General features: G+C 36.7%; 1 protein-coding gene and 1 long non-coding RNA gene across 8 annotated transcripts in view; both read right to left on the bottom strand.

Moving 5' to 3' along the window:
* Positions 1–22,431, bottom strand: part of pard3bb (par-3 family cell polarity regulator beta b) — a 292,683-nt gene extending 270,252 nt beyond the window's left edge. For 2 of the 7 annotated variants that reach the window (XM_042730946.1, XM_042730944.1), the window contains exons 1-3: positions 22,250–22,431; positions 21,451–21,720; positions 9,638–9,739 (exon numbers count right to left, since the gene is read on the bottom strand). In XM_042730946.1, the coding sequence (XP_042586880.1) occupies positions 9,638–9,739; positions 21,451–21,567 (219 nt within the window). In that variant the 5' untranslated portion in view covers positions 21,568–21,720; positions 22,250–22,431. Of the gene's footprint in view, positions 1–9,637; positions 9,740–21,450; positions 21,721–22,134 lie in introns of all 7 variants that reach the window. The other 5 variants (XM_042730941.1, XM_042730943.1, XM_042730940.1 and 2 more) reach the window with 5 other exon arrangements.
* An 844-nt stretch (positions 22,432–23,275) lies between these two features.
* The window catches only part of LOC122138457, a 48,566-nt gene continuing 46,263 nt past the window's right edge, over positions 23,276–25,578 (bottom strand). Inside the window, exon 4 of the long non-coding RNA XR_006155576.1 lies at positions 23,276–24,803. This is a non-coding gene — a long non-coding RNA (uncharacterized LOC122138457). The remainder of the gene's footprint in view (positions 24,804–25,578) is intronic.

Here is a 25,578-nt window from a genome sequence, read left to right as displayed (position 1 = left end):
ATTATCAGAGTTCAAGCCCAGAGTAAAGTCACGCTCACGAGTCCCTCCCAAATCGCTCACGTCTGTTTCGCTTGAGCTGATGATAAATTAAAGCCTCAGAACAATAACAACAACATCGGGGAAAAGAGCGCAGGGAGCAGAGTCAATACCCATCCACAAGCGCCCTAAACGACCATAAATTAAAAGCTACGGACCACACAGGGGGTCAGGATCTCTTCAACAGCGTTTTTCACCCTCGATGCTTCACAGCCGATTGCTTTTTAGGAATCTTTGAATTTACGGTCGAGGTGAACCCCGCAGTATGACGGGAGGCCTGTGGGAGGAAGATCACGGCTAAATTGACTGGATGAGATGAGATGGCCTCTCTGGTCCAGGCCGGCTGTGCGGTGTTAGCTCCTGCTGGGCCTGGGTTTCAGATGCCATTGCTCCTGCCAGCTCCAAGACCATTATTTTCATCCATCAGCTCCCGCTGAATATTCATCAGCTCATGCAAGCGGCCCGACCAATGGGGCAGTGAGCCTGCTGGGGGTTAATGGCGATTGGATGAGGGGGAGTACGGTAATCAAATCACAAAGCTTTTCACGTCTCGGCTTCTATAGAGAGCAGACAGCAGCACTGCTGAGAAGCAAGAATGGCTGTTAATTAATCTTGATTAACCTATTTAATTAGCATTAAGTGAGATTTTAAGGAGGCCTCACTGTAATCAGTTTAAAAGAACAATCCCCATCTAAACCCGACAAAGAGCAGGAAGAGAGTGACGAAACAGGGCTCTCATCTTACGTGTGTTATCTGTTACGCACACGCAATCTCGCTAGCCCTGAAGAGGGCTGATTTGTGGTACTATGGAGTGTTTAATTACTCCAGATGAAGCACACAGACGTTCTAATCCCTCCAAATGTCTGAGATTTTTCCCAGCGTACCATTGCCATGGCTACCCACTCATACACACATACACTGTCGAAGCAGTACCGCCTCGGGCCAAATACATGCAAACCAACTTCTGTACACTACTGAAGTCTTTTGTTCAAGACATACCATATTAAAATGATCTAGACCGGCACGCAGCACATCTTTCAAAATAAATATGGGGCGCAGAGAGTATGCAGCCATTTAAGGATAAAATAGCTGCTGCTTAGAACGAAATTATCAAAGGACTTAAATGTAACGCTCTTGGACATTAACTGATCAATGATTTATTAAACTGATATAGACTGATGATTGTTCTGCACGCTTTATGCACATTTAATATTATTATTACTATTATTATTATTATTATTATTATTATTATTATTATTGTTGTTGTTGTTGTTGTTGTAAATTAACATTAATTACAAATAAAACAATTAAATGGTGGAATACACATTTTTTACAAATATTTATTTTATCATTAATAATATTAGGGCTGTCAAAATTACTGAAAAACTAAATTCGAATTTTCTACTTAAATATTATCAAAATTCGAATTATATTCGAATTTAAAAGGAATAATTTCAGTTAGGGGGAAAAAAGCTTTTGGCTTCTCTCCTGAGGCCACAAGAGAGTGCATCGCACAAAATATTATCCACATTTCTTCAAAGCCTAATAAAATAACATATCTTTGAAAAAAAGAATGCATAATCTTAAAAAACAATGTTTATAAACCATATATAATTAATAAAGTTGCTTAAACAATTAGAAAAAAAAAACAGCACTATGCCTGTATGTATAGTTTAATACAAAGGACCGAAAACCAATCACAAAGAGTAGGCTACTTTCTACATCTAAAAACTTGAGATACAGTATAATTGGGAAAAACCGTCATTAAGTCTTGAGACATGTTTTTTTAAAGTTGAACTTACATTAATTTTACATGGCTTTCTAAACATGTCGCTCTATTGTGTGAGACGCAAGTGCAACGCTGATAGATGTCCCTCTAGAAAATGTGATAAATATGTGTTCTGTGTGAACGACATGGTTTTAGTTTTGACGTAAAGAACATCATCTCCACCCTGATGCTCTCGCTCTCGTTTTCCTCAATATATTGAATGAACAACATAGGCTGATGCAGACCTAAAATTCGAATTTTTGGAATGTGGATTTTTATTTTTATTTTTAATTCAACGAATATTCAAAATTCAGCCCTAAAAAAAAAAATATTATAATGCATGTCATTTATTTATTTGTTTATTTATTTTGTTTGTTTTCAACTTATTACTACTATTAATATAATTATTAATATTAATAGTAACAAATTGTAAATAAACCTGGCTGAAATACACTATTTTTACAGCATGTTTTATTATTATTATCAACATTATTATCATCATCATCATCATCATCATTAATAATAATAACACAAATAATAATTTAATACATATTAAGTCAAATAAATAAACACTATTTATTTAGTGGAACAGCAACAGTAAAACAAAAAATACATACAAAATATTTTTTAACTCTTTTGGTTAGAAAACATACATTATATCTTGGCCTTAAATACCTCTTTAATGAAAAGACCATCAAGCACTAAATCACATACTTTAAAAGGAAATCAGTTCTGGTCTATAGGCTATTGATCTACTTTCATCAGACCGGATGAAGAAACTGATGTACAGGTGCAGAACATTCAAAGTCAAGTAAAACAGCAGAACACTCCAGTCAAATCAGAAATGCATCAAGTCTCCAGGACCTAAAGACTTCCCACTTAGCTGTAAGTACACAATCACATCCTGACACTCTCTGAAGGCTCAACACAAGTGTAAACTGATATATGCCACAAGTAAACATGTGCCGGTATTCGGTAATGCGATACATCACAGTAATTAATATGCACGATATTGTTATCGTGGGCACTTCAAAATACTGTGAAAAATTATTTATAACAAATTATTCAAATTTTGTTAATGCATTTTAAGAATATTTTCCCCATCAACTGGTCACAGTGCACAACACTGCTGTATGCTGCGTGAAATATGCATGCGCACTCTGATGTAAACAAGCATGGATGAGAAGCACATGGCGAAGCGCTTGAGAGATGCTCTGAATGAAAGCACATTCACTCACTGACAGCAGATGGCGCTGAACAGCAGAAATGCAGTCGTTACTCCGGAAACAAAGCAGCTGCACTCTTTTCTAAAACATATTTAAATGGTTTAAATAGCCATTCAGATTTTTGTATTCACAGTGGTGTTCATCACAGCACCAAATACTTAAATATTTAGACTTAATGGGCAATTTATTTTCAAACTTTTTTCACTTTTTTATCTGGACTACAACATACACATAAGACAAGCCCCTTAAAGCTGGAACACTCCACTCAGTGTGAGATGAACATTATCAAGGTTTCAGGCAAGACTAGACCGAGATAGTCTCAAACATATCTTAACACGCTCAGACAATGTGAAACAGACATAAGATAAAAAAAAAAGAAAAAAAAAAAGACAAGAGTTAAAGTCTAGCAAGCCTGTCAAGACACAGCAAGCTACAAGAGTGTGTGAGTATCAGCAGTACAGCGAGCCGAGAGCATGTGATTGATTTGAGGCCGGTCAGTCCGTCTGCCAGCCCTCGGTCCGTGATGAATGACTGGAGCTTTTAATTAACCTCCTGCACACACATCAATATTATTCACACACACACTACTCCATTTTCCCTGCTCTCCCATTACACCGTAACCTTTAAGATACAGTTTTAGGGCTGTTTTTGAAATACCATGAGAAATGTAATATTTTAAATACTGTGTAGAAAGTTTAGTGAAAAATCTATAAAGGAGTGTTCTTGCTTTGCCCTTTTTGCTTGGTTTTAATCTTGTTTTTGCACAAGTGGCTAATGCAGAATATTTAAAACTGGTTAAGAAGTAACGTCTACACTATAAAAGACCTCTAGAGGGCAGAAAGGAACAAGTGTGCTGCACTACACGTCAGCCCCAAACCATAAGCCATGGCCAACTCCAGCCGAAAACAAGTCAGCAGCACAGATTCAGATGAATATTCTAACGTCTTTCTCTGTTCATATATTGATGAGAGTGTTGACTAATGTACCATTTTTTGCCTCCAGTTGAATGTGAATCAGAGCTGTAAGCATATCATTAACACATGCAGGCATCTGTGAGCATGTGAGCGTGTGTGAGAGTGCAGTGGAATGTTTCAGAAGAAAAGTCAATTGGAAATCTGAAAACTTTTACAGCTTCAGCAATAAAAGCAGAGCACATCTTCACACCAGTCAGACTAAAATAGCAGACTGGTTCTTCAACATGTTTGACTGTATTTCTTTGTGATATTTCCGAGATATTTTAACTTCAGTGAGGAACAGAAACTTCACCAAAATATTTATAGTGTTCCATCATTTATGTTCTAAACCTGAGTTTTCAAGGAATACTGTAGCCACTCTCTTCTATATAATGGAAGTGAATGGGGACGAAGTCTGTCAAGCTCCATAAACAACAACAATAAAAAAAACCTTAGTCTATATGACTTTTTATATGGCTTTAGAAGACTTTGAATATTGCTGTCTGGACCACTTTTGTGGTTTTTGATCCCTTCTGCATCTTGACAGTCCCTGGTCACCATATGCTGCTATTGTACATGAAACTACATCACTATTTTTCAGAATTTCTCCTTTTGTGTTCAATAGAAGAAAAAAAATATTCAAGTACTTAAAGGAATAGTTCACCTAAAAATGAAAATGTGCTTAAAATGTACTCAGGTCATCCAAACCGTAGATTCATTTGTTTTTTTTTTGTTTTTTTGGAACAGATTTGTACAAATTTAGAATTCTGCACTTGCTCAGCAATAGATCCTCTGGAGTGAATGGGTGCCATCAGAATGAGAGTCCAAACAGATAATAAAAACATCACAATTATCCACAAGTAATTGACAACTCCTGTCAATCGATTTACATCTTGTGATGTGAAAAGCTGCATTTGTAATAAACAAATCCATCAATAATACATTTTTGCCTTACTCAGAAGAGAAATATGCAAAGATCAAGCTGCTTGGCCATTCTGTCAGCGCCCATTCACTGCAGAGAATACATTAGTGAGCAAGTTATGTAATCCAAAATTTCTCCAAATCTGTTCAGATGAAGAAACAAACTCATCTACAACTTGGATGGCCTGAGGGTGAGTACATTTTCAGCAAATATTCATTTTTGGTGAACTATCTCTTTAAGTACTAGAATACTGAACATAAGTGATTCAGAGAGTAGTTTAACACTCAGGCCAAAGCAAGCACATCTAATAATGTGCCTTCAGGTTGTGTGTGTGTTAGCAGTCAAGTCAGTGTTATGCTAGCTTCATTAAAGAGGGAGTAGCTCAGTAATTACCAGAACACAATTTGTGTTTTTGTTGACAGAGGAAGATCTGACACTCTAACAAGACGAATGGCACATTCCACAAACACAAACATGCACCATATGTGGCAGCTCTGAAAAACTGATTTCAAAAGTACATTCAACAGCACATACCTGCTCTAAAGTAATTACTTTATATAAATGCTGTTTTGAAATGACTCCAACGCTGCAGCACTGTAAAGAAATATTCAGAAGGAAAGAAAATCCTATTACTGGCTTACAAACAGGAAAGAATAATTATTGGATCACCAGGATGCAGAAACGCAGGCTGTGACATTTGGGAAGTAGTCACCATGGCAACATCACTACAGTGAGAGCTCATTCCTCATCCCGGTCTGGATTTATGAGTAAATACCCGCTCTAACAGAATAAAGGCACAATACCATCAGGGGACTGTGTGCCAGTGTGAGTATGGAAGAAATGGTGAGGAGTGAGTTTATGCTTTTATATAAGTGTATGCACACGTGTGTCTCCGTGTGAGCATACATGAAATGCAGTCAATTACGGCACAGAATATTCACACCAATTAATGTTCAATATAAAGACACCAATGTTCCCTGTTCCTACAATAACTCCACCACTGAATCTACAGCACAGCTGGAAAGGTAATCAGACTATTTCACCGTTTTCATTATTTTCGACCCATGGATCCTTGTATTCTAATAAAAAAAAGATTTTTACAACACCAAGATTTTACATTCCAATAAAATTTCAGAATTCTGATTTCAATTTCTTTTTCACAGTAAAAACTACTAATAAACAAATTACAAACAGTAGCTCACATAAATACATAAGAGCAAAGACGCAAATTAAATAATCAATACTTTACGTTTTCAGATAGGACTACTGTAGTATTGTGAGAAATACCACAGAAATTAAATGTAATCAAATGTAAACTAACACTGCAAATTAGTTGTATAAATTAAAGATTAATCCTTATTAAAGCTATACAAAATGTATTCAGAGAACAGTGAGTGATTCTATTTTTCTTGTTTGATAAACAATGACATAATATAAGCATAAAATACCTGCTGCTGCCAAATAAAAACTTCCATGTTCTCTTTCGCATCTTCTTGTGCTTTTAAATGGCTTGAATGTAAAACTGAATGTGAACAGCTTATTATTCTGTGCTACCTGCTCTCTATAAGCGTGCTTTAAAGAGACACGTTTCCTGTAGTGTACAAGTCAGCAAGCAAGATTTAAATGCATTTGTTTCGTTTTAAACCACTGCTTTAATTAATATTTAACTGTATTAAATTAACACATTGAAGCAACAGCCCCAAATTAAAATATGACACCAAAATAGTACTGTTTTTAGACATAGTTAGGACCAATTATAGAAGGTCTAAATGCTGAAACACTGGGCACTATCATCTCTAAGTTAATAGTCCCACTCATAATCTTTAAATCATGAAAAATTTTCATCTTTCATATGCAAATTTTTCCTCAGAAACTGGCTGCATTCCCTGTGGCTAAAGCCTATAAAACACTTCCACACTTTGATTATAAAGCAATATCCCAGAAACCATCTTGCTCAGAGAGAGAGAGAGCATGCAACCCATAATGCCTTGTGCCTTCACTTCTATTAATTAGTGTGCAGGAATCAAAAGCTTTGCATCTGATGTCTGAGAGAATTCAATTAAGAGGCAAATGCCCTTTTGTGTTATCGAGTTAGGAGCGGCCACACAGCTCAATATAATAACCTCCATACAGAATAAGGACAAACAGAATACCCCGAGGGCTCATTGGAGAGACCACTCTTTCCTCAGAGAGGGTGCTCCAAATGGCCTCCTCTCAAGCAAATGTCAACGATGCATTTTCCATATGAAACCGTGAACCGTATGCTGTGTTTCCATTATAATCAGAGAACGACCATCATGTCCATAAGAGGTTAAAAATACATTATGGATAAAATCTTTTTTTTTTTTTTTATAACCTCCTTAAAACATCACGTACAGCACTTCACGTTCAGTAAAGTATTTCATATTTTCTACTTTTTCACAGCACATATATTTGGTGCATATGGCATTGCAACCTAACCTAAGATTTTTCATATTCATGTGATTTTGTTTTCCATAAATTCTTACATTTTCTCACTACTTCTCAACAAATCTTCTCACATTTGTGAAAGTAAATTGGTTCTGGTGTTCCTTCCTAAGCCGTTCTATTGCTCTGGAATAAATGACATTACCAATGAATGACACTATTAGCATTATATTTAATACTTCGAAAAGTCAATGTACCCAAGCTAATGCTTCACAGTTTTATTATTTCATTGCTATTGGACCAAATACCTACACACTGAACAAAGCCAATGAAAACCTTCTATTTGGCAGATTTCTTTATGAGTTAAGTCAGCGTTTCTTGCACCACTACACCACTGCAAAAGAAATCATGTGTTATTCTAGATGTAAACTTCCAGCCTCAATTGAAGGGCCGGAAACCACAACATGAAATAAAACCAACACATCTTCTATTGTGTCTTCACTGGCTACACCCAAAAATAAATATACACTGCAACCACTGTGATTCTATTCACACAAGAATGACTCTCTTGAAACAGTTATGTATTCATCACAGAGTATTCACTGAGTTCTTGAGTGGATGCTAAATTAAAATCTGATTCATTTACTGTCAGAAGGGGTATGACGAGATCTTGTGGCTCGATATCTGGCGAGATCTGATGTGTCTCGAGAGATCTGACTGGTCTCTCGAGAAGGTGACGATATCCTCCTGCAGACCTTTCAGGTATATTTGCATTACACTGGACCTTTCACCAGTGGTATATGTAATGTAAGGTATGTAAGATATTACATTCACATCAGGCAAGTGGAAGCATGATAAGACACACACACACTGAAGCGCACGAGACGCTCGCGGTAATTTCAGCGTCTGCCGTCTCACTAAATGAGGACGTGAACACATGAAGAACATCTCCAGAACTGCTCTGAGAGTGACTTCATGAGCATTTTACAGTTTGATTTGAGTAAAACAAGCATCATATCACATACACAGAGCTGTAAAGGTATTCACAGCAGTTTGAAATAATGATAATAGAATGTATACAGCCTACTATTACTACTACTAAAATGAAGAGAAAAAAAACATTATTTTAAATGAATAATAACACAACATTTCTTCCATGTTTTAATTTTAATAATAAATTGCCTTTGATTGCCAAAAAATAAAGTTTGCTTAATTTTCAATAATTAAATGATAAATTATGAAATTAATGTTTTATGCCTTCATTTGATAACCAGAAAAATGTAAATACACAACACAGAATTGTTGGGAACTGAGGGAAAAAATTCATAAGGCTACTTTAAGGAAAAATAAAATGAATAATTTAAGTTGTTATGCATTCAAATAGTTAGACATGCTAACACACAGAATTTGGTAACAATAAAAAATATAAATAATATGCTGAGAAAAATTAAAACATTTCATAGGGCCCTAAACATGTATTTTTTGTTAAACTTTAAATTAATAGATGTGAATGTTTTTTTTTATTAAAGTGGAAATCAGTTCACTAAATAATAAACTTGACTGACTGCTACTTTAAAGGAATATTATTTGTGTTATTTGTATTATTTATTTTTATGTATACTAAATAATTTTGTGCAATAACTTGCCTGTCAGTTGAGCTTGTGGCAAAATCTTTTGCAGTGTTTAAATGTTGTTTTTACTGGCATAAAATTTATTAAAATAGATGTTTAATTTCATAAAGTACAATGTGATTTCAAATGCACCTACATTTTTTTGCATTTTGTGTTTTTCAGTTGAATGAAAGACAATTTTTCCCTATATATTTCATCACTGAGGATTTCTTTAAAAAAAGTTTAAAAATCTTGTCTTGTCCCGTTCTCATGAACCCAGTCTCGTGTGTGTACATATAAGGGGTGTGACAAGACTAACGATAGAACGATAGATAGATAGATAGATAGATAGATAGATAGATAGATAGATAGATAGATAGATAGATAGATAGATAGATAGATAGATAGATAGATAGATAGATAGATAGATAGATAGATAGATAGATAGATAGATAGATAGATAGATAGATAGAGATAGATAGATAGATAGATAGATAGATAGATAGATAGATAGATAGATAGATAGATAGATAGATAGATAGATAGATAGATAGATAGATAGATAGATAGATAGATAGATAGATATTTGTAGTAGTTAAAACCAGTTATATTTTTATAATTTAGGCGAGTGGAGAAAGAACTCCCTGAATACAGAATTCAATGAAACACTGACTTAGGTTTAATGTTTAATACCAGACTGTTTCCTTGAGCCTTACCTTGTCCTTGTCCTCCACCAGGTCTGTTAGCACATCATCAGGGTCCAGAATTCCCCCATCACAGTACTCAACATGGTGGGTTCGTACCAGGAAGTCTCCCTCCTACAAAACAAAAGCTTCAGAGTTGGTAATCAGCAAGAAAACATTTACTGACCTCAGACTTATCAGTTATCAAGGGTTCCCACAGTGATGTCTAAACTGTAACTATTCTCTAAAAAAAGCAGTGACTTGAGCTTGCCCATCATAGCTAACAGTACTCAATGAGTCTAAGCTAACTTTAGAGTAGCATGTATGAGGACACTCTGCTGTACAAACAGCATAGGACATCTTTCATTGCAGTCTTCCCACACAACTCCTCTACAACCATCTCCTACAGGGGGAGTGCCACAAGGCACTATCATGGGCCTGATGGACTTTTCTGATTAATGCGGACAAAACACAAAGCAAAATACTTCAACATCCACAAATCATAGTCTTGTGAGCTCACAACCGCCACCAACCAGGTCCCAGAGACCGGAGTGATGTAACTCCAAATCTGAGCTCCAAATGTCAACTTTCAGCTTATGCCAAGAAGTGAGGTATAAACAAGTCATCTGCACAACAAATGGCTTAATTCCATCTTGCGCCTGATCTTATGTCATTACATCTCACTTTTTGGCTGCATTCACTGTGCATGCTAACTTAACACAAAGCAAGTGAGAGATGATTGATGTCAGGCAATGCCATGTAGCAAAGTAGAGGAAGTAGTAGTGGGAGGTATAGTATGCTTAAACAGTATTTACCTTGGCATAGAGTAACAGCAAAACTTCACTGATAGAGTGAAACCTGAACCTTTGATATGGGCCTACACTGTTTATCTTGGCTTTTGTGGGACAGCAGAGCTGTCAGTTCTCACAAGACAAACTGAGATTGTGTGTATGACTCATATTTACACAATTTTAATTTAAAAGCCCAGTCTCTCAACACTACAGGAAAACAGTCCGCAGATTTGACCTTCTCTCAGTACATGATGACATGCATGAACACATATAAGACCCACACAAACATACAATGTTTAACATAAAAGAGATAAAGAAAACAAGACCTCTTGGACAGTAGAAAGCCAAATCTACAGATCCATCAATGTTGTCATACAAGGGTAAAATGCACCAACTACAAACAAAAGTTTGGGTTTGACTCTACTATGCCAAACCAGATTCAGAGAAAACAAAAAATTCACAAACCTTGGTTTTTTTTTTTTTCATTTACCTACAAAGAATGGGAGAAGCGTCTTGCTGTAGACCACAAGATCCAGGGGGCGTGGTTGGATCTAGATCCAACCACTCCCATCTTACATTTACCTAAACCTACCCCGATCCCTAAACCTACCATTCTCCACCCCCTAGATGTGGATCCAACCATGCCCCCTGGATCTTTTGGTCTGCAGCGAGCCCTACTTGAAGAATGGCCAAAAAGACAAAACAAAATTTTGAGGCAACTAAATCATAAAAAAAAAAAAGAAAAAAAAGTGAGTTAAAAGTAAGAAGTTGACTGGTCATTACTGGCTTGATGTGATGGCTGTAACAAGCCAAATAGTGGCTACACAAACTGTAGCCGCTCCTAAATATTGATAAAATAACAATAAGATTTCTCTAACAAGATGGAAGATTTCTCTAACAACAACAAAACAGACCAAAATGCAAATCTACATTGGTTTAAGACTTATTAGACATCCTTCCAAATAAGTTATGTTATAGCACTCACCAGATATAATAAAGTGTGCTTAATAATTAAGGTTATTTTGCAATCATGTCAGCCCTAAATTCACTGAAACTTACCCTCTGTTGTTCTGGGATGGACCAATTCCTTGTATTGGCAGGTGAGTGGATATTAGACCTTACAAAATTAATTTGGTCCTGTTTAATGTGAACTGACCAAGTGAAAAATGTCTACACTTACCATATGAAACCTGTTTTATCTTTCTTCAAACATATAGGCTAACAAGCGAGGTAATATTGAATGTACTTCTTGGAAAAAACTATGCTTGAACACCCCCGTCATAATCATTATCTATAATTACATAAAATATGCTTCTGTATTATTGCCGTGAAACAGCAGTCTAATTAACGAGTTCACAATCTCAAGCGGGTTTAACATTTAACATTTAACTTCTCATATATTCATTAGATGGAGGTTTGTTTTTTTTTCCACTGCAACAACATTTGTTATGGGATTTAAGTTTTGAGTTTTGTCTAATCTTTGTGGATTCTCAATTCCTGTTAAAAATATTTTCACAAGACAAGAGTATATAGTTGCAGAGAAGCATATTTTAAATAAGATACATTTACCAAAGAACCAAAACTAGGTAAGATTTACATTCAAGAAAAGAAATGTATTTTCTTTTGTTGAATGGAAAGTTTTGCACTTGCTTTAAGCATAAACCATTGGGGGGGAAAATGCAAATGCAACAAGACAAAATACAATTAGCCTACATTTCAAACATATTTTATGTATTAATAATTTATGCTGCTGTGCTGCTAAGAATGTTTAGATGTTTTACTAGAAAAAAGATGAAGGAAAAACACTAAGGAATAGGCCTGACAAAAAAATACTCCAGCAATGAAAAATGGTGCAAACACACTATCTCCTCCATCTTTACAATGCTGTCCCCGTAGGCATTTAAAAGTTTACTAAGCGAGTTTTCAAAAGGTGCACCCATCACTCTTAACACTATTTCATGCCATATGTCACTTATTCCTTATTCTGCTGTCTCTATTATGGCATCAGTGTCATGTTAGAAGACTGAAGAACCTCCAATGCATCACAAAAAGCTTGTATTTCACTCAATAAACAATAAAACCATGACACTGGATCCCATATGATCTCATCTCACACAGCCCATGAGCAAAATGGCATTTGACAGCCAACGCACCTGTTTAATCATGATTTTACCTAAATGAGCCCGGAGCTTTTGAACGTTAGCAGGGTGAGCCGGAGGCCATGAGTGCGGCAGTTTCTGGCATTCAACAAAGAGTGTGCCAGTCTATGAGAATAATGCTGTATTACATGCCACATTAAGGCCAGCTATTCCCAGCTATGAGACCATTGAATGAGGGTACAAGTGTAGCGGGAGATAGTGAGGCGGCGCTGTAATGAAACGATGGAAATGTCTGGAACATTTTGCAATTTTTACCCTGATGACGGTGAGCAGTGGGGCTCCTGCCGTATTTTTACGATTGCTTTTGTTGGTGCAGGGTCCATTACCAAGCCTAACATCATTACCAAGCTCATAAACAGTAATGATGATCATGATGGTGATGATAATGATGCAATAAGACGTTGTCCATCTCGGAGAACGATCTTCCACCTCCGCACCGCATTCTTGCACTTTCTGCTCAAATATGAAAATACCAATTTTGCCGTGAATTGAATTTAATAAACATACCATTTTCTGACCCACATCTCATTTTCTGTTATGGACTGTAATATAGCTTGAATGAAATGAGATAGTTTTTATATGGTAGCACAAATGAAATTAATATTTTCCTGGGCACAGAGGCCAATGTGAAGGGCTATGTGTGTGGATAATCAGTACTTAAATGAGACTAAGAGAGTCCTGAACAGACAGCATGTCTAGACTCTCCAGTCCTACTCCAGTATTGCATTTGATAAATATCAGCGGCGTTAATACAATAATCAGGAAGCCATACCATATTAATATGCTTTAGACAGACACACACACACACCCTACAAGACTGAAGAACACAGCCTTGTCCACAGTATACATGTAATGGCAAACAGCAAGTGGACACTAGAAAATGACTAGACAGCGGGCTGGCTAAACAAATAGTTGACTATCTTAAGGAAGCCCTCTGAAATAAGCCTGGTTTCATGTCTGACTCCAATCAGTTTCTAAGAGCAGCTAGAAGAAGCACAACATTTTAATACAGAATGCAGGGGCCTCAAATGCGGGAGGCATTTTTTAAAAGCTGGACTATTTTTAACATGATGTTGTCTTAAAAAATCCACTTCTTATAGTGGGATGATTAAAGGCCCAGACACACCAAACAAACATCAAAGAACTAGCAGCAATGGAAGCCGACTGTAGTGTCACCTCATGTTGCCTTTGTTGTCTGGACCAAAAAAAGTTGTGCATGAACACACCAAAAAGTCTACAGCCAACGGCCAACTATTATGTATGTTCTGCACATATATGAGAGGAAATAACTCTCCATATCAGCAGGTGGCAGTAGTCTGTATTCATCATTCAAAAAGGAAAACCGAAAAAGCTTGGACTGCAGATATACCAACCATAAACAAAGCAGTGCATGCTTACCATTTTTACACCAATCTCACTCGCCACCGATGAATTTTGGTTTTCCTGACTTCATCTTTTACTCACTTTTCTTCTCGTACACTGGTTAGCTAAGCTGAGCAGCCAATCAAAATGATCTCTCTCACCGATGGGCTGATTCAACATGTACAACTAGCTGAAAAATATACCAGAAAAAAACACTGCAAAAATAAACAGTCCTTTTTACACAGCACACTGTCAAAAAGTTAATTATCAAAATTAATAAGAATAAGTGTAGATCAACTACTAATAACCTCTTAATCCACCTATAGTGCAAGGACATTGCGTTTTTGGTTCAGGTGTCCAAATAATTTTGTCCAGTACATTAGATACTACTAAAAATGTTAGTTTAGTCGGCGCCAATAACCTGGTGGGCAGCACACCGGAATATAACGCAATTGCGCTTCGGGCGTCCCGAGGTCGAGTCCTAGCTCACTGACCTTTCAAGATCCCCTCCCACTCTCTCTTCCACTTCACTTCCTGTCTGAAAGACTGTCCTATTCCAGTAAAAAGGCAAAAATGACAACAGTAAATCTTAAAAAAATAAATAAATGAAAACGGTAAAATGTTAGTTTATTAACGTTATTTTCAGTGATTGTCACTGATAACATGCTAAGCTTAAACATATTCTGGAAGTAAAAGAACATGGCAAGGTGATAGCATAAGCATATATATATAAAAAAAATCAGGTTCAGCAGGAAGGCATGAAAACCCAACCCAAACCTAACTCATAACAGCTTATGCTTAAATAAAAGCAAAACACAGGCTTACTTACAAGCATAAGTACACGTTGTGTTTATTTGGTTTATTCCAAGAAATTTCTTCAAAGAGATCACTATGCCTCCAACTGTCACTGAAAACAATGACTACAGACAAATAAAACCACAACAGCGGATGTGGATCCACAGAAAATAGCACATTAGGGTTCTGAGAGCGAGTTCTGCTGCCAAAACCATCCTAAATCGCTGAAGGCTGAACAAAGGTACTTCACAAGGACATCTTGAGGTCAAGAGGTAGTTTCCATCACAGACCACGCACCTAGCATGGAATGCTTCTCATTGAGAACAGATGCTAACCGACTCGGTCTCTGAGGCAAGGCGTGCTAATTGTTTTCTTGCTGGCACAAGTCCAGACTTTTCCATGATATCAGCTGTTTGGCAGCCAACTCAGCACTTGTGCATCTGGCATTCCTGAGCTTAATGAAAAAACAGCAGCACAACCCCGGCCTACGTCTGCCTGGGTAATTAAGTGTCCTTTTTCAACGGCCTGATAACTTCCTGAGTGACTCCCAAGCACTTCCTCCGCTTAAGGTCTCTCTCTCTCAAACAATTTACTGCCTCTGGACAAAGGCTTGCAGACATGCTAAGTATGTAGCGCCTTTGACTCAAGCACATTTCCTAGCCCGGAACATTCTTGAGAGTGCTGGCTGAAGATCACAGGCATCTTTTCTTCCCAATGGAAACTGACATGTCCGGGTCAATGGAAAACACCTCATTGAATATAACGAAACACAAAGCAATACACAAAGCAGAGGGCCGCAGTATGTACGCGGCAGAAATTAGACAGCAAATCCTCAAAGTGGTAACCGCGCTCTTTTCAAGTGATAGCTGATGTATGGCACCGTTTAAAAGGCTGAAGATTAGCGCAACTAAATCTAGGCCATTTCTCGTTCGCTTTAATCCTGAAACGCATTAAATGCATAATTACACAGCTGCAGGAAAATGTTTTAGATTAGCATAACAAAAAACGCAAGACTGTGAGCTGCTGAGACTTCAATGGCGGAGAAGGAAATCTGGTAATTAACAACACTTCTCGCCGCTCTATCACAGGCGAGATAACGCACAGCCAAGTAGTTGTGCTCCAAGCTGTGACAGCTAGCTAAGAGGTCGAACTGTCCACAAATATGAAACGCAGAGAGTAAGGCTACAGCTTTAACCTCTATTAACTTACAGGCATTTGGACAAGTTGAGAGCCTTCAGTGCAACAAAGCCTACACCCAATTAGCCCTTCCATAAAACTAGGCCAAAGTGAATGGGGAAAACCACAGTAGAGCAGTGGTCCGTAACTTGTGGGTCGTGACCAAAAATGGTGACAGGTCTGTTCTGGTAGGGTCACAGACAGCTGGGAAAACCATGCTGAATGCAAATAACCACATAATTATGCACAGGATAGCAAAATAATTAGGCTTATCAACTTTAAAAAAGTGAGCAGAAAACAGTTCCCTAAGGTATTGTTGCTGAAGTCAAAGGTCATGTGACCATTAAAAGAACTATGCAAGGTACAAATAAATATAATTTTGGTACTCTGTTGGGTCGCCAACTTGATGTTCAATATAAAATCCTGAAACAAAAGGACAGGGATCTGGAAAACTACATAAAGTAGTCATTACATAATCTAATCAGTTATTCAACTAGTTGGCCCTAATGAAGCTCTGTATAATTAGATCTTCATTCTTTGGAGACGTTGTGTTTGCAGTGGACTATTTAAAAGTCCAAAAGTAATGATCTTGAAAATTAGCATTAAACACATTTGGTTACTAAACAAGCAGTGCTTTGCAGGAGAAAAAAAATGAGAGATGCAAGAAATGCTGTGAAAGAGTTTTAGCATTTTGAGAGTCAGGGGTGGTTCTAGGATCATTGGATATTTGGGGCTTAGCCCAGACTGGGTGTATTTGGCTTAGATTAAGCATTGGAATACTATATACTTTAAAATTAAATGTTGATGTTACATCTTCAAGATCTCATTTTAATTAAGAAAACCATTTCATGATAAAACTAAAAAGGTCATACTAACTGTGTCAACCTTAGAAGTTTCCTTAAAAATACAAAAGTAAAAAAAAAAAAAAAAAAAAAAGTTGGTTCCTTTAGGCTTTCTTTAGTCTGGTGTATATTACATAAAGTGCCAGAAGTGACTCGCCAAGTGTTTCAACTTTGTAAATAAGTTAGCAGAGTGTTAAGATCTAAGATAGTTCCAGGGTTTACCAAAGTTCACAAAGTTTGAGGCATCATGCATTAATAAAAGTTTTGCATTAACTGTAAGTTGGCAGTCTTGCATATATTCTGCTTTCTTATCAGAGATATGACTGTGAAATATACCATGCTTATTATAGCTGGAAGGAGCACAAATCTGACCCAAAACAAATCCTCTAGTTTCCACAGAGTTCTTTGCAGAATTCTTAGGAGTTCTTAGGCTCCGCGATAATTTTCATAAGCACTCTGTCACAAAATTAATCACAGCTTGCAGTATATGTTATGCATTTTAATTCATTTTTAGAATTGATTTACACAATGTATATCATATCATACATAGATACATTCACTTTTTTTTCTTAGCCTTTATTTGTGTTCAAAGAAAACTAAACATAACGCTTCATAGAAAATACAAGGTGTGTCGCCATTTAGCCTAATATAAATAAAGCAATATATGAAGTTAAAAAAATTCTAGATAGACTAGTCAGTATCAGTCAACCATTCTGCCTATTAGATGAGCAGGAGGGATAATCCACCACAATCTACAAACCAAAGCCTACCACTAACATGCTGAAATCTTGCTAATGTCCGAGCATTTAAAACAGATAATTACAGGCAGTTAACTCATAATCATTACACATTCTAGTGTGATCAGATGAAGCCTTCACTAAAGACCAGTAATTGAATAATTACGAGTCTCAACGGCTGAATTATCATTTACAGTAGAGACGGCATAATGGAAAAAAGCAAGGGTCTGTCAATGGAACCAAAAGTCTGCTGTATTTCAATTGACCAATTCACTGTACTCCAGCTTGATTTCAAACTCCCCCGGCTCTTTCACAGTCTCAAAACACATCTTATGAATTTCTATCCATCAAAGACTCTGTCAGAGCTTTCTCCAGCATGTAGGCGACTTTACAAAACACCCAAAGCAAGCTCAGCATGTCTGCTGTTTGTCTATGGTAATCAATGAGTAAGCTATCAGACACAGCAACCCCAAATCAGCAAAACTTGCAAGCAAATACTGAACGTACTGGAAAGAATTCAAGCTTTAAATGGCTTGGCAGAGCCATGAAGTTTGAGAAAGGTTCAAAAACCACACTGATTGATGAGGGTGTTAGTATTCCTGCAAACATAATGCTCCGTTTGTTCTGCATTTTGTGCTGAAAGCGCTGAGACGTGATTTGTGAAGCCCCCCTGCATTCATGAATAAATGCAACATTATGATTATTAACTCTATTAATGAAACTTCAAGGGAAACCTTAAGGACATTAGTTACCAGGAGCTCTGAATCATACAGCCTCACAGGGAAAAGAACCAAGTAATGAAAACAATCTATCACAAAGATCGATTGTACCGCCTTCTCAGTACTGACAAAACATGCTGCGGTACAACGCTTGCAATCATAAACCGAACACAACTAAACCTAATATTACTGTGCTGCATAGTACTATTCATAAAGCTAATACCATTATCCATCATATTGTGTGAGAGTGTGTAAATATGATCAGTTGTGTGCATGCTTAGTTTCATGCACACTCTTCCTCTTATTTGGATTAGGTTTAGATCAATACCAAAATCTTGCCACTGGTAAAATTTTCATACCAATGCAATAGTAGCCACTGGTACTTTTTCAATTGATACTAAATTGGTGCCTTGGGCTACAATTAATGGGTCAATGACAAGAATGTCCATTACAAATGTTTTGAAAACATTTTATACAATAAAGAAAAGACTAAAACTTTTACAGTTTTTCTTACATCTCACAAAACAAGTCTGTTTGTCATGATAAAACTGAATTATTATAAATACTTGTGAACTCATAAAAGCTCAAATTATCTGATATTTTAAAAGACATTTTGTTGTTTTATTTAGAATTTCATTTTACAGCATTTTTGAAAAGATCCAGCCACCAAAAAAAGAAAATGTCATTGACTATTAAAGTGCTTTCACATTTACAATTTCTTAGAGAAATTTCCAGAACAAAATCCAGTCACTCCAATAGAAATCTCTACAAATGGGTTAGCCCCCTCCCCGCCAAAAAGTTCCCTACACAGGTTTCGCTCATGCTCAAGTTGGTCACATGAACTCACCGTGTTGACCTACAGAAAGCTACCAGTTTTAAAAGTGACTCCTGTGTGAGCAGTACTTCATACATCTCTATAAAAATCTGAATTTTTTTGCACACAGAATTTCAGTAATATGACCACACCCTAACACAGTCTCACTAAACAAATTCAGTAGTAACCCTCATACCCCGGAGAACTTGAGAGTCTGTATCAAAGCACATAACGGGGAAATCAGTAGGTTTGACAAGTTAACTTACAAACTTCACAATACAATATCGTCCGATATTTAGTACTGCGCAAACACTACTTCTTGTGACCCTGACCGACTACAGCCAGATCAGAGAAACTCTGCGTGGGCCAAACAACAGAAATGAGGCCCTGGAGACAGCAGCCAATCAGGATCTCTCAAACAGCTCCATCCATCCTCACAGAGGCCTTGTGTGCGTCACCAGCCCACGCGCGAATTCCCCTGAGACTAACAGCCAATAACACTGAGCTGATGGGAATAACAAACACACAAATAAAGGCTAGGCACGCACATAAACGTGTCTGAGTGAAAGGACGTGCCCACCCGAAATAAAAAAAATCACGCAGTGGCCGCTAAGAGTAAATGCGTGTTAAGACCTCGCACGCCGATTGCATACTAAAACCAAGCAATACTTGGATCTGACTGGCAATCTTCTGTCAGAGCCCTGACCTGCCAAATCTATCGTATGATATTACTATCTCAAACGCGACAGGGTGCAATACAAGGCCACCGCCACCCCGGGTCTGTACACTATACACCTGCTTCAAAACACGAAGACCGTCTCCCATCATTCAAATTGTCCACTCTAAAGACAAAGCAATAACGCAGTAAATTGTAGGGCAAGGAAGTCTTGCAGCAATCTACGGGTTCATTTGGGCCTGGAGGCTCCTGGAGCGATGCAGGATGAAAAGCCTGTTGTTTATTAGGAGCGCGCCTAAACCCTAATGCGCCAGGAGAGTGGCAAATCCACGTCCCCATCGGTCAACGGGAGATTGGATAAAGCCGGCGAAAATGGGTGCCACTCAAACTGATGTACTATTTAAATAATGAAGCTCAAGCAGCAATGAGGGAAATATCTGATGAGGGGGCAAAGGGTCGGCGCTCAGGGGACAAAACGGCTGCCACATTTTAACTCTGATTTGCATTTATCACACAGAAAAATTGGACAAGGCACATCTGCCCCCGACTTCATAAAATCAGCTTTGCAGATTCCTGTCATCAGAGAAAGGCACTTATGAACCCCTTTTAAATTTTACAATAATAAGAGTGAAGGTTGACATTTCAGCTCCCATCAGGCTCCCAGCATGTGATTTTGACTAACAAGTTTGAAATTAATGAATAAGGTCTTTACAGTTCATTCAATCCCGTAAGGTAAAGCATACATTCTTGATCATCCTCTAATTAAATGTAAAACTAAATATTAAAACGTATGCAATGTAGCGTGTGGTAATCCCATTGTGATTTTGGCCATTCTGTGTTACGGTAAGACTTAATTAACTGACACTATGCTGAATACTGTTACTGAAATAATAAATCACACAATTATTATTAACCTTTTTAAAGATGTACAAGACGTGATAAAAAAACATATTAGTCCTTGAAGGAATAGCTCATCCAAAAAAAAAAAAAAGTGTGTCATTATTTACTAATGTTGTTCTTTGCCTTTTCTTGTTATTTAGTCGGGCAATCTGGTAACCCAGTTCAGGTTTGATGAATTTATTCTTTATTCTTTAAAGAAATCAACACTTGTTCAGCAAGGATGCATTTAATTGATTAAAAGTGACATTGTTAAAAAATATATACATTTCTATTTCAAATAATTATATTCTTTATAAGTAAATTTTCTTCAACTTTTTTTTCAGAAGAAATTGTATCACAGTTTCCCAAAAAAAAAAAAAAAAAAAAATTAAGCAGCTGTTTTCAACATTAATAATAAAAAGAAATGTGTCTTGATCACCAAATCAAGATATTAGAATGATTTCTGAAAGATCATTTGACACTGAAGACTGGAGAAATTAGAACACTGGAAAAATGGAAAATTGTTTTCATCACAAGAATAAATTACATTTTAAAATGTATTCAAATAGAAAACAGTTATTTACTGATTTTACTGTGTCAAAGAAATAAATACAGCCTTAGTGAGCTTAAGAGATTTTATTCCAAAACATAAAAAACATCTTACTGACCCCAAATTTTGAATGGTAGCCTATTTTATTTTTATCTGACAAAATTATAGCAAAGAATTTTTTATTAATAATTCATTAAATATCCTTTGATTCTCAAATCTTATTAAAGCATGCACATATTCAAACTTGAAGAGCTGCATAAACAGATCCTTTTGTGTTCAGTGGAATAAAAGCAATTAATGAGGTTTTATTTAGAAAAAAAAAATAAAAAATTATAAGCATACTCGCCTGCTCTAGTAGTTTTCTGTATCTCTGGGTAGCTTGCTGTATGAGATCCCGGACTGTCCATCCTTCTTTACACGGGACAACAACACCAGTCCTTCCAAAAGTCACAGTCACTTTCATTTTTCAGTCCAGAAAGGGGAAGATTTATCCAGATGTGTCCCTAAACAAACTCCAGCAGTAGCAGCAGCAGGTGTGTGTGTGTTTGTGTATCTCCAGCCAGGCTGCAAACTGGTTTTCTGCATCAAACTTTACAGCATCAAAGATGACATGATGCTATAGAAAGAAAAACAAATAAAAAGTCAGATGTTTACTAACTAGAAAGCAGTGTTTACTAAACTGTTTAATAAAGCAGCATGTTGATGACTGGGTAGACACTGTACGTTGCATAGCAACAGCTGGTGGGAAACTAAAGTTAGAGTCGTGCACTAATAAAGATATTAATACATTTTGTGCACGTATATCTGACTGATGACTTATTTTTATTATAGTTAGAGGCGAAGATGGTTAGTGTGCCGTTTACTGCCGCTGAACTCAGATGGCTAACTGGTTAGCTCTGATGACAACACTTTCCCTTTTAAACTCTCTACAAACTCTTAAAACAAGAAAATGCACCGAAATCAAACGTTAAACACGTATAAATACGTTTGCGTGTTTTTCGATTTTACATTAAATCTGTTTTTCACTTACTTGGCGAATAAAATATGGAGAGGCGAGCAGGTTAGCGGTAAAAAAAACTTTGGCGACGAGTTGTTGAATACCCTCACAAATCATGCAGTCATGCTGTCTTTATACAATTACCCACTTTAGCGATGATCCACGGGACAAACGAGCATTTACTAAAGGCACTGGGCATGTGTGGATGGTGTTTGCATCAGTATTTTGCCCGGATGGAGTTGCATGTCTTGCGCCATTCCTGAAGTTCCCGAGCAGCCTCCAGCAGTGTTCTCCCAACATACAGAGCTGGGCCACACAACTTTATTAAAGGGCCAGAACACATCTGCACATGGACCACTGAGCACACACTCAAGGTTTTAAGTTGCTAAAGGCCTACTTAAAGAAGTAGCTACTTTTTCTAAACTCTTAACATAGTAACTCACCTACATCACACATTTAGCCAAATAGTAAATTTTCTGGTCAAAACCACATTTTGTTAAATAAATACAAACTCTGCATTTCAAAATGCCAAATACCTTTTTCTACATATAGCCTACTAAGCTATCAAAACACAGCAAACCTGATTCAAAATCGAGTCATTCAGTCAAAACATCAGCACTGTTTTTCTATCCAATAGGAACATATAGTCAATCATAGTGCATAGACTGTCAAAATGATAACAATTAATGGCATTACAAAAACTACTTGCCATGTCTCAGTTTGACCTGTATAAAACATTCAATATGAGCCTACATTTAAATATTAATAATAATTCAGTCAGCTGAACTCTGCATTTTATTTGTGTGTGAATGTGTGAATTCATTTCAGATGTGTACTACATAGTGAAGGAGTCATCAATACTTTACGAAATGTAAAAGAAAAGTGACAGAATTGCTAAAGTAAAGGCTTTATTGGCAAAATAAAAAAATAACAAAAAACATACACCCTTTTGCCCTTATCTCTCCTTCTTGTAAGAAAGTCAGAAAGAGCTTTATTACTAAGTATGTTCACACACACAAGGATTTTGACTTGGAGTGTCCAGTGCAGAAAAAATATGAACATAGTGCAAACATACATGATAGTGCAGACATAGGAATTATAACACTTGTGTAATATATAAGAAAAACAGAGAATTAAATATGCACTATATACAGAAGTAGAAATATATATCGGGAAAAAACAATTGTTTAAATCAATGTACTGATATTTACAAGTGTGCAGATATGTTATTTACAGATGTCTAGTATACAAATGTACAATTTCCAGATTCTATCATTTGTATAAATGCATCAGTTGTGACGGTATGAATGTTTTAATTGTTTGTGCTAAATATAGTCTGCAGGGGAAATAAAGTTCTTATGTCTGGCTTTTTGAAGAGCGAGTGGGCTGGGTGTGTGGGGGTCCAGAGTGATTTTCCTAGCCCTTTTCCTCACTCTTGAGATGTAAAGATCTTGGAGGTTGGGCAGGGGGGACAATAATCCTCTCAGCAGTCCTGACTGTCCACTGTAGTCGCTTGATGTCTGCTTTGGTAGCTGAACCAAACCAAACAGTCCTGGTCCAACCACTCTCCCACATCCAACTACTCCTCTCTCTTGTCCAACTCTCCCTCCTCCAGACATTTTCTTTCTTTTTCTGCTTCTCTTTGCTGTTCTGCATTGTTTTGAACAAAACCAATCCAGAGGATGCCTTTTATATTGTGCATGCCCATGTAATGGCAAGACTTGGAACTATTCATTAAGACTGGAATCAGCTATTTCTCAATTATTAGTAATTAAAATAATTCTTATCGGCTCTTTTAATCTGCTGTTGTTGCAGAAGTAGAGGCTTTATGTTATATTTAAAGTTTGGAACATTAGGTCTTCATTTCTGTAATGCTGTGTTTAAGCATTTGTAAAATGATTTTGGTATGGGTTAAGCTCGTGTAGCATGAAAATTTAAGCATTTTAGAAACATGTTAATTGACAGAATATTGTGTGAAAACAACATGAATTGTGTTAATGGTATGGTCACTACAAACGGATGTTGTGCTAATTAGAGTTTTAAAAATGTGACTATTGATTGGACTGGGTTGTTAGCATTGGGATGTTAGCAAATGAAAAAAAAAACTGTAAAAGAATGTTGTGAATTTAAATTTTTATGGTAATAAAACTATTAACTTATAGCTAAATATATTACACAACACGTTTTCAACTATCACTGGCCTGACATGCATAATACAGCACATAAAGCACATAGTTGTCTTGTAAACATGCACACAGTCAACTGAAGCTTGGTTATCTTAAAACCTGCCAACATTGTGACCATACTGGCAGTTGGTCACATAGCCTACTAATTACAGTTAGGTTGCCAATAACGCTTTTGGTTGTCTTTGATGGTAACTAGCTGATATTAGTATTTTTGCTCCGTAAAGATAATTCACCAAACTAAAATGTTACAAATAACAAAAGGAGAAAAAAGCACTGTAATAAAGTACATTAAGACAAGTTAATATATATGAACAAAGTGTTCTCATGACAAGACCAAGCTGTTTAGCATAAATATCAGGCCAGTGCGATCGCGTATTTTAAATAGATTTATACAATTTATTAATTGTGACGTTCTGCATTCTGCAAAAATCAGTCTATCCCTTCATCCTTCTGTGTATCCATTCATCCATGGTTTCATCCATCCTTCTGTCCATCCATCTGTCTGTGTGTTGATCACTGTTGGAGAGGAATAATGGAGAAAGGGAAACACACTCACTCTCTCATAAGCAAAAAACACTCTGTGCTGATAGATCAGTGGAACACAGTAGTATAAAATCTGTATTCTGGGTCATGAAATAAAACTTTCACTTGAAAAACTTTCAATTGCTAATGAGACCCCGAAGTGAATGCAGAAAACTTTGAGGTTGGTGTTGAATAATTAAAACATGTCCAATGAAATAATAATTTGCAATGCAGACATAATATTAGCTTGAGAAATAGATTTCATGAAAGAAGAATCAATGATAATTGTTAGACACCCGGGGCGGTTGCACCTGGAGCTTACAATATTTTATTGAACCTTGATGTTACGCAAGAGTTGGTTATTACAATCCACGGTGCAAGAATAGCTGGGCTACATGTTTTAATTGTGCAAATCAATTAATTGAGCAGGCTGTGTTTACTGCAGAGATTCTTCATTCTTTAGGGGAATTATACTATCAGCTTTGCACATGATTACACCATCAGCACATTTTATTTTTAGATGCAAAACAAGCCAAGATCCCAAGATAATGGTATTCTACAAAAACAATTTCCATTCCAATGTGATTCCATTACAAACACAGCCCTCATTTATTTGCAGGAGAAAGATGGTTGAAAATGTTCATTCTGTTTCTTCCTCCAACCATCACTCATTTCTTTACAACAGTCACACATCAACTTATTCTGTGTTAACAAAACCACAAAACAGCCCTTTCCTCTGCTCTCTTAATGCTGAGACTCAATGAGGAAT

Source organism: Cyprinus carpio, chromosome B9, assembly GCF_018340385.1.
Source record: "Cyprinus carpio isolate SPL01 chromosome B9, ASM1834038v1, whole genome shotgun sequence".
Classification (NCBI taxonomy): Eukaryota; Metazoa; Chordata; class Actinopteri; order Cypriniformes; family Cyprinidae; genus Cyprinus; species Cyprinus carpio.
This window is presented reverse-complemented; position numbering and strand designations above follow the sequence as displayed.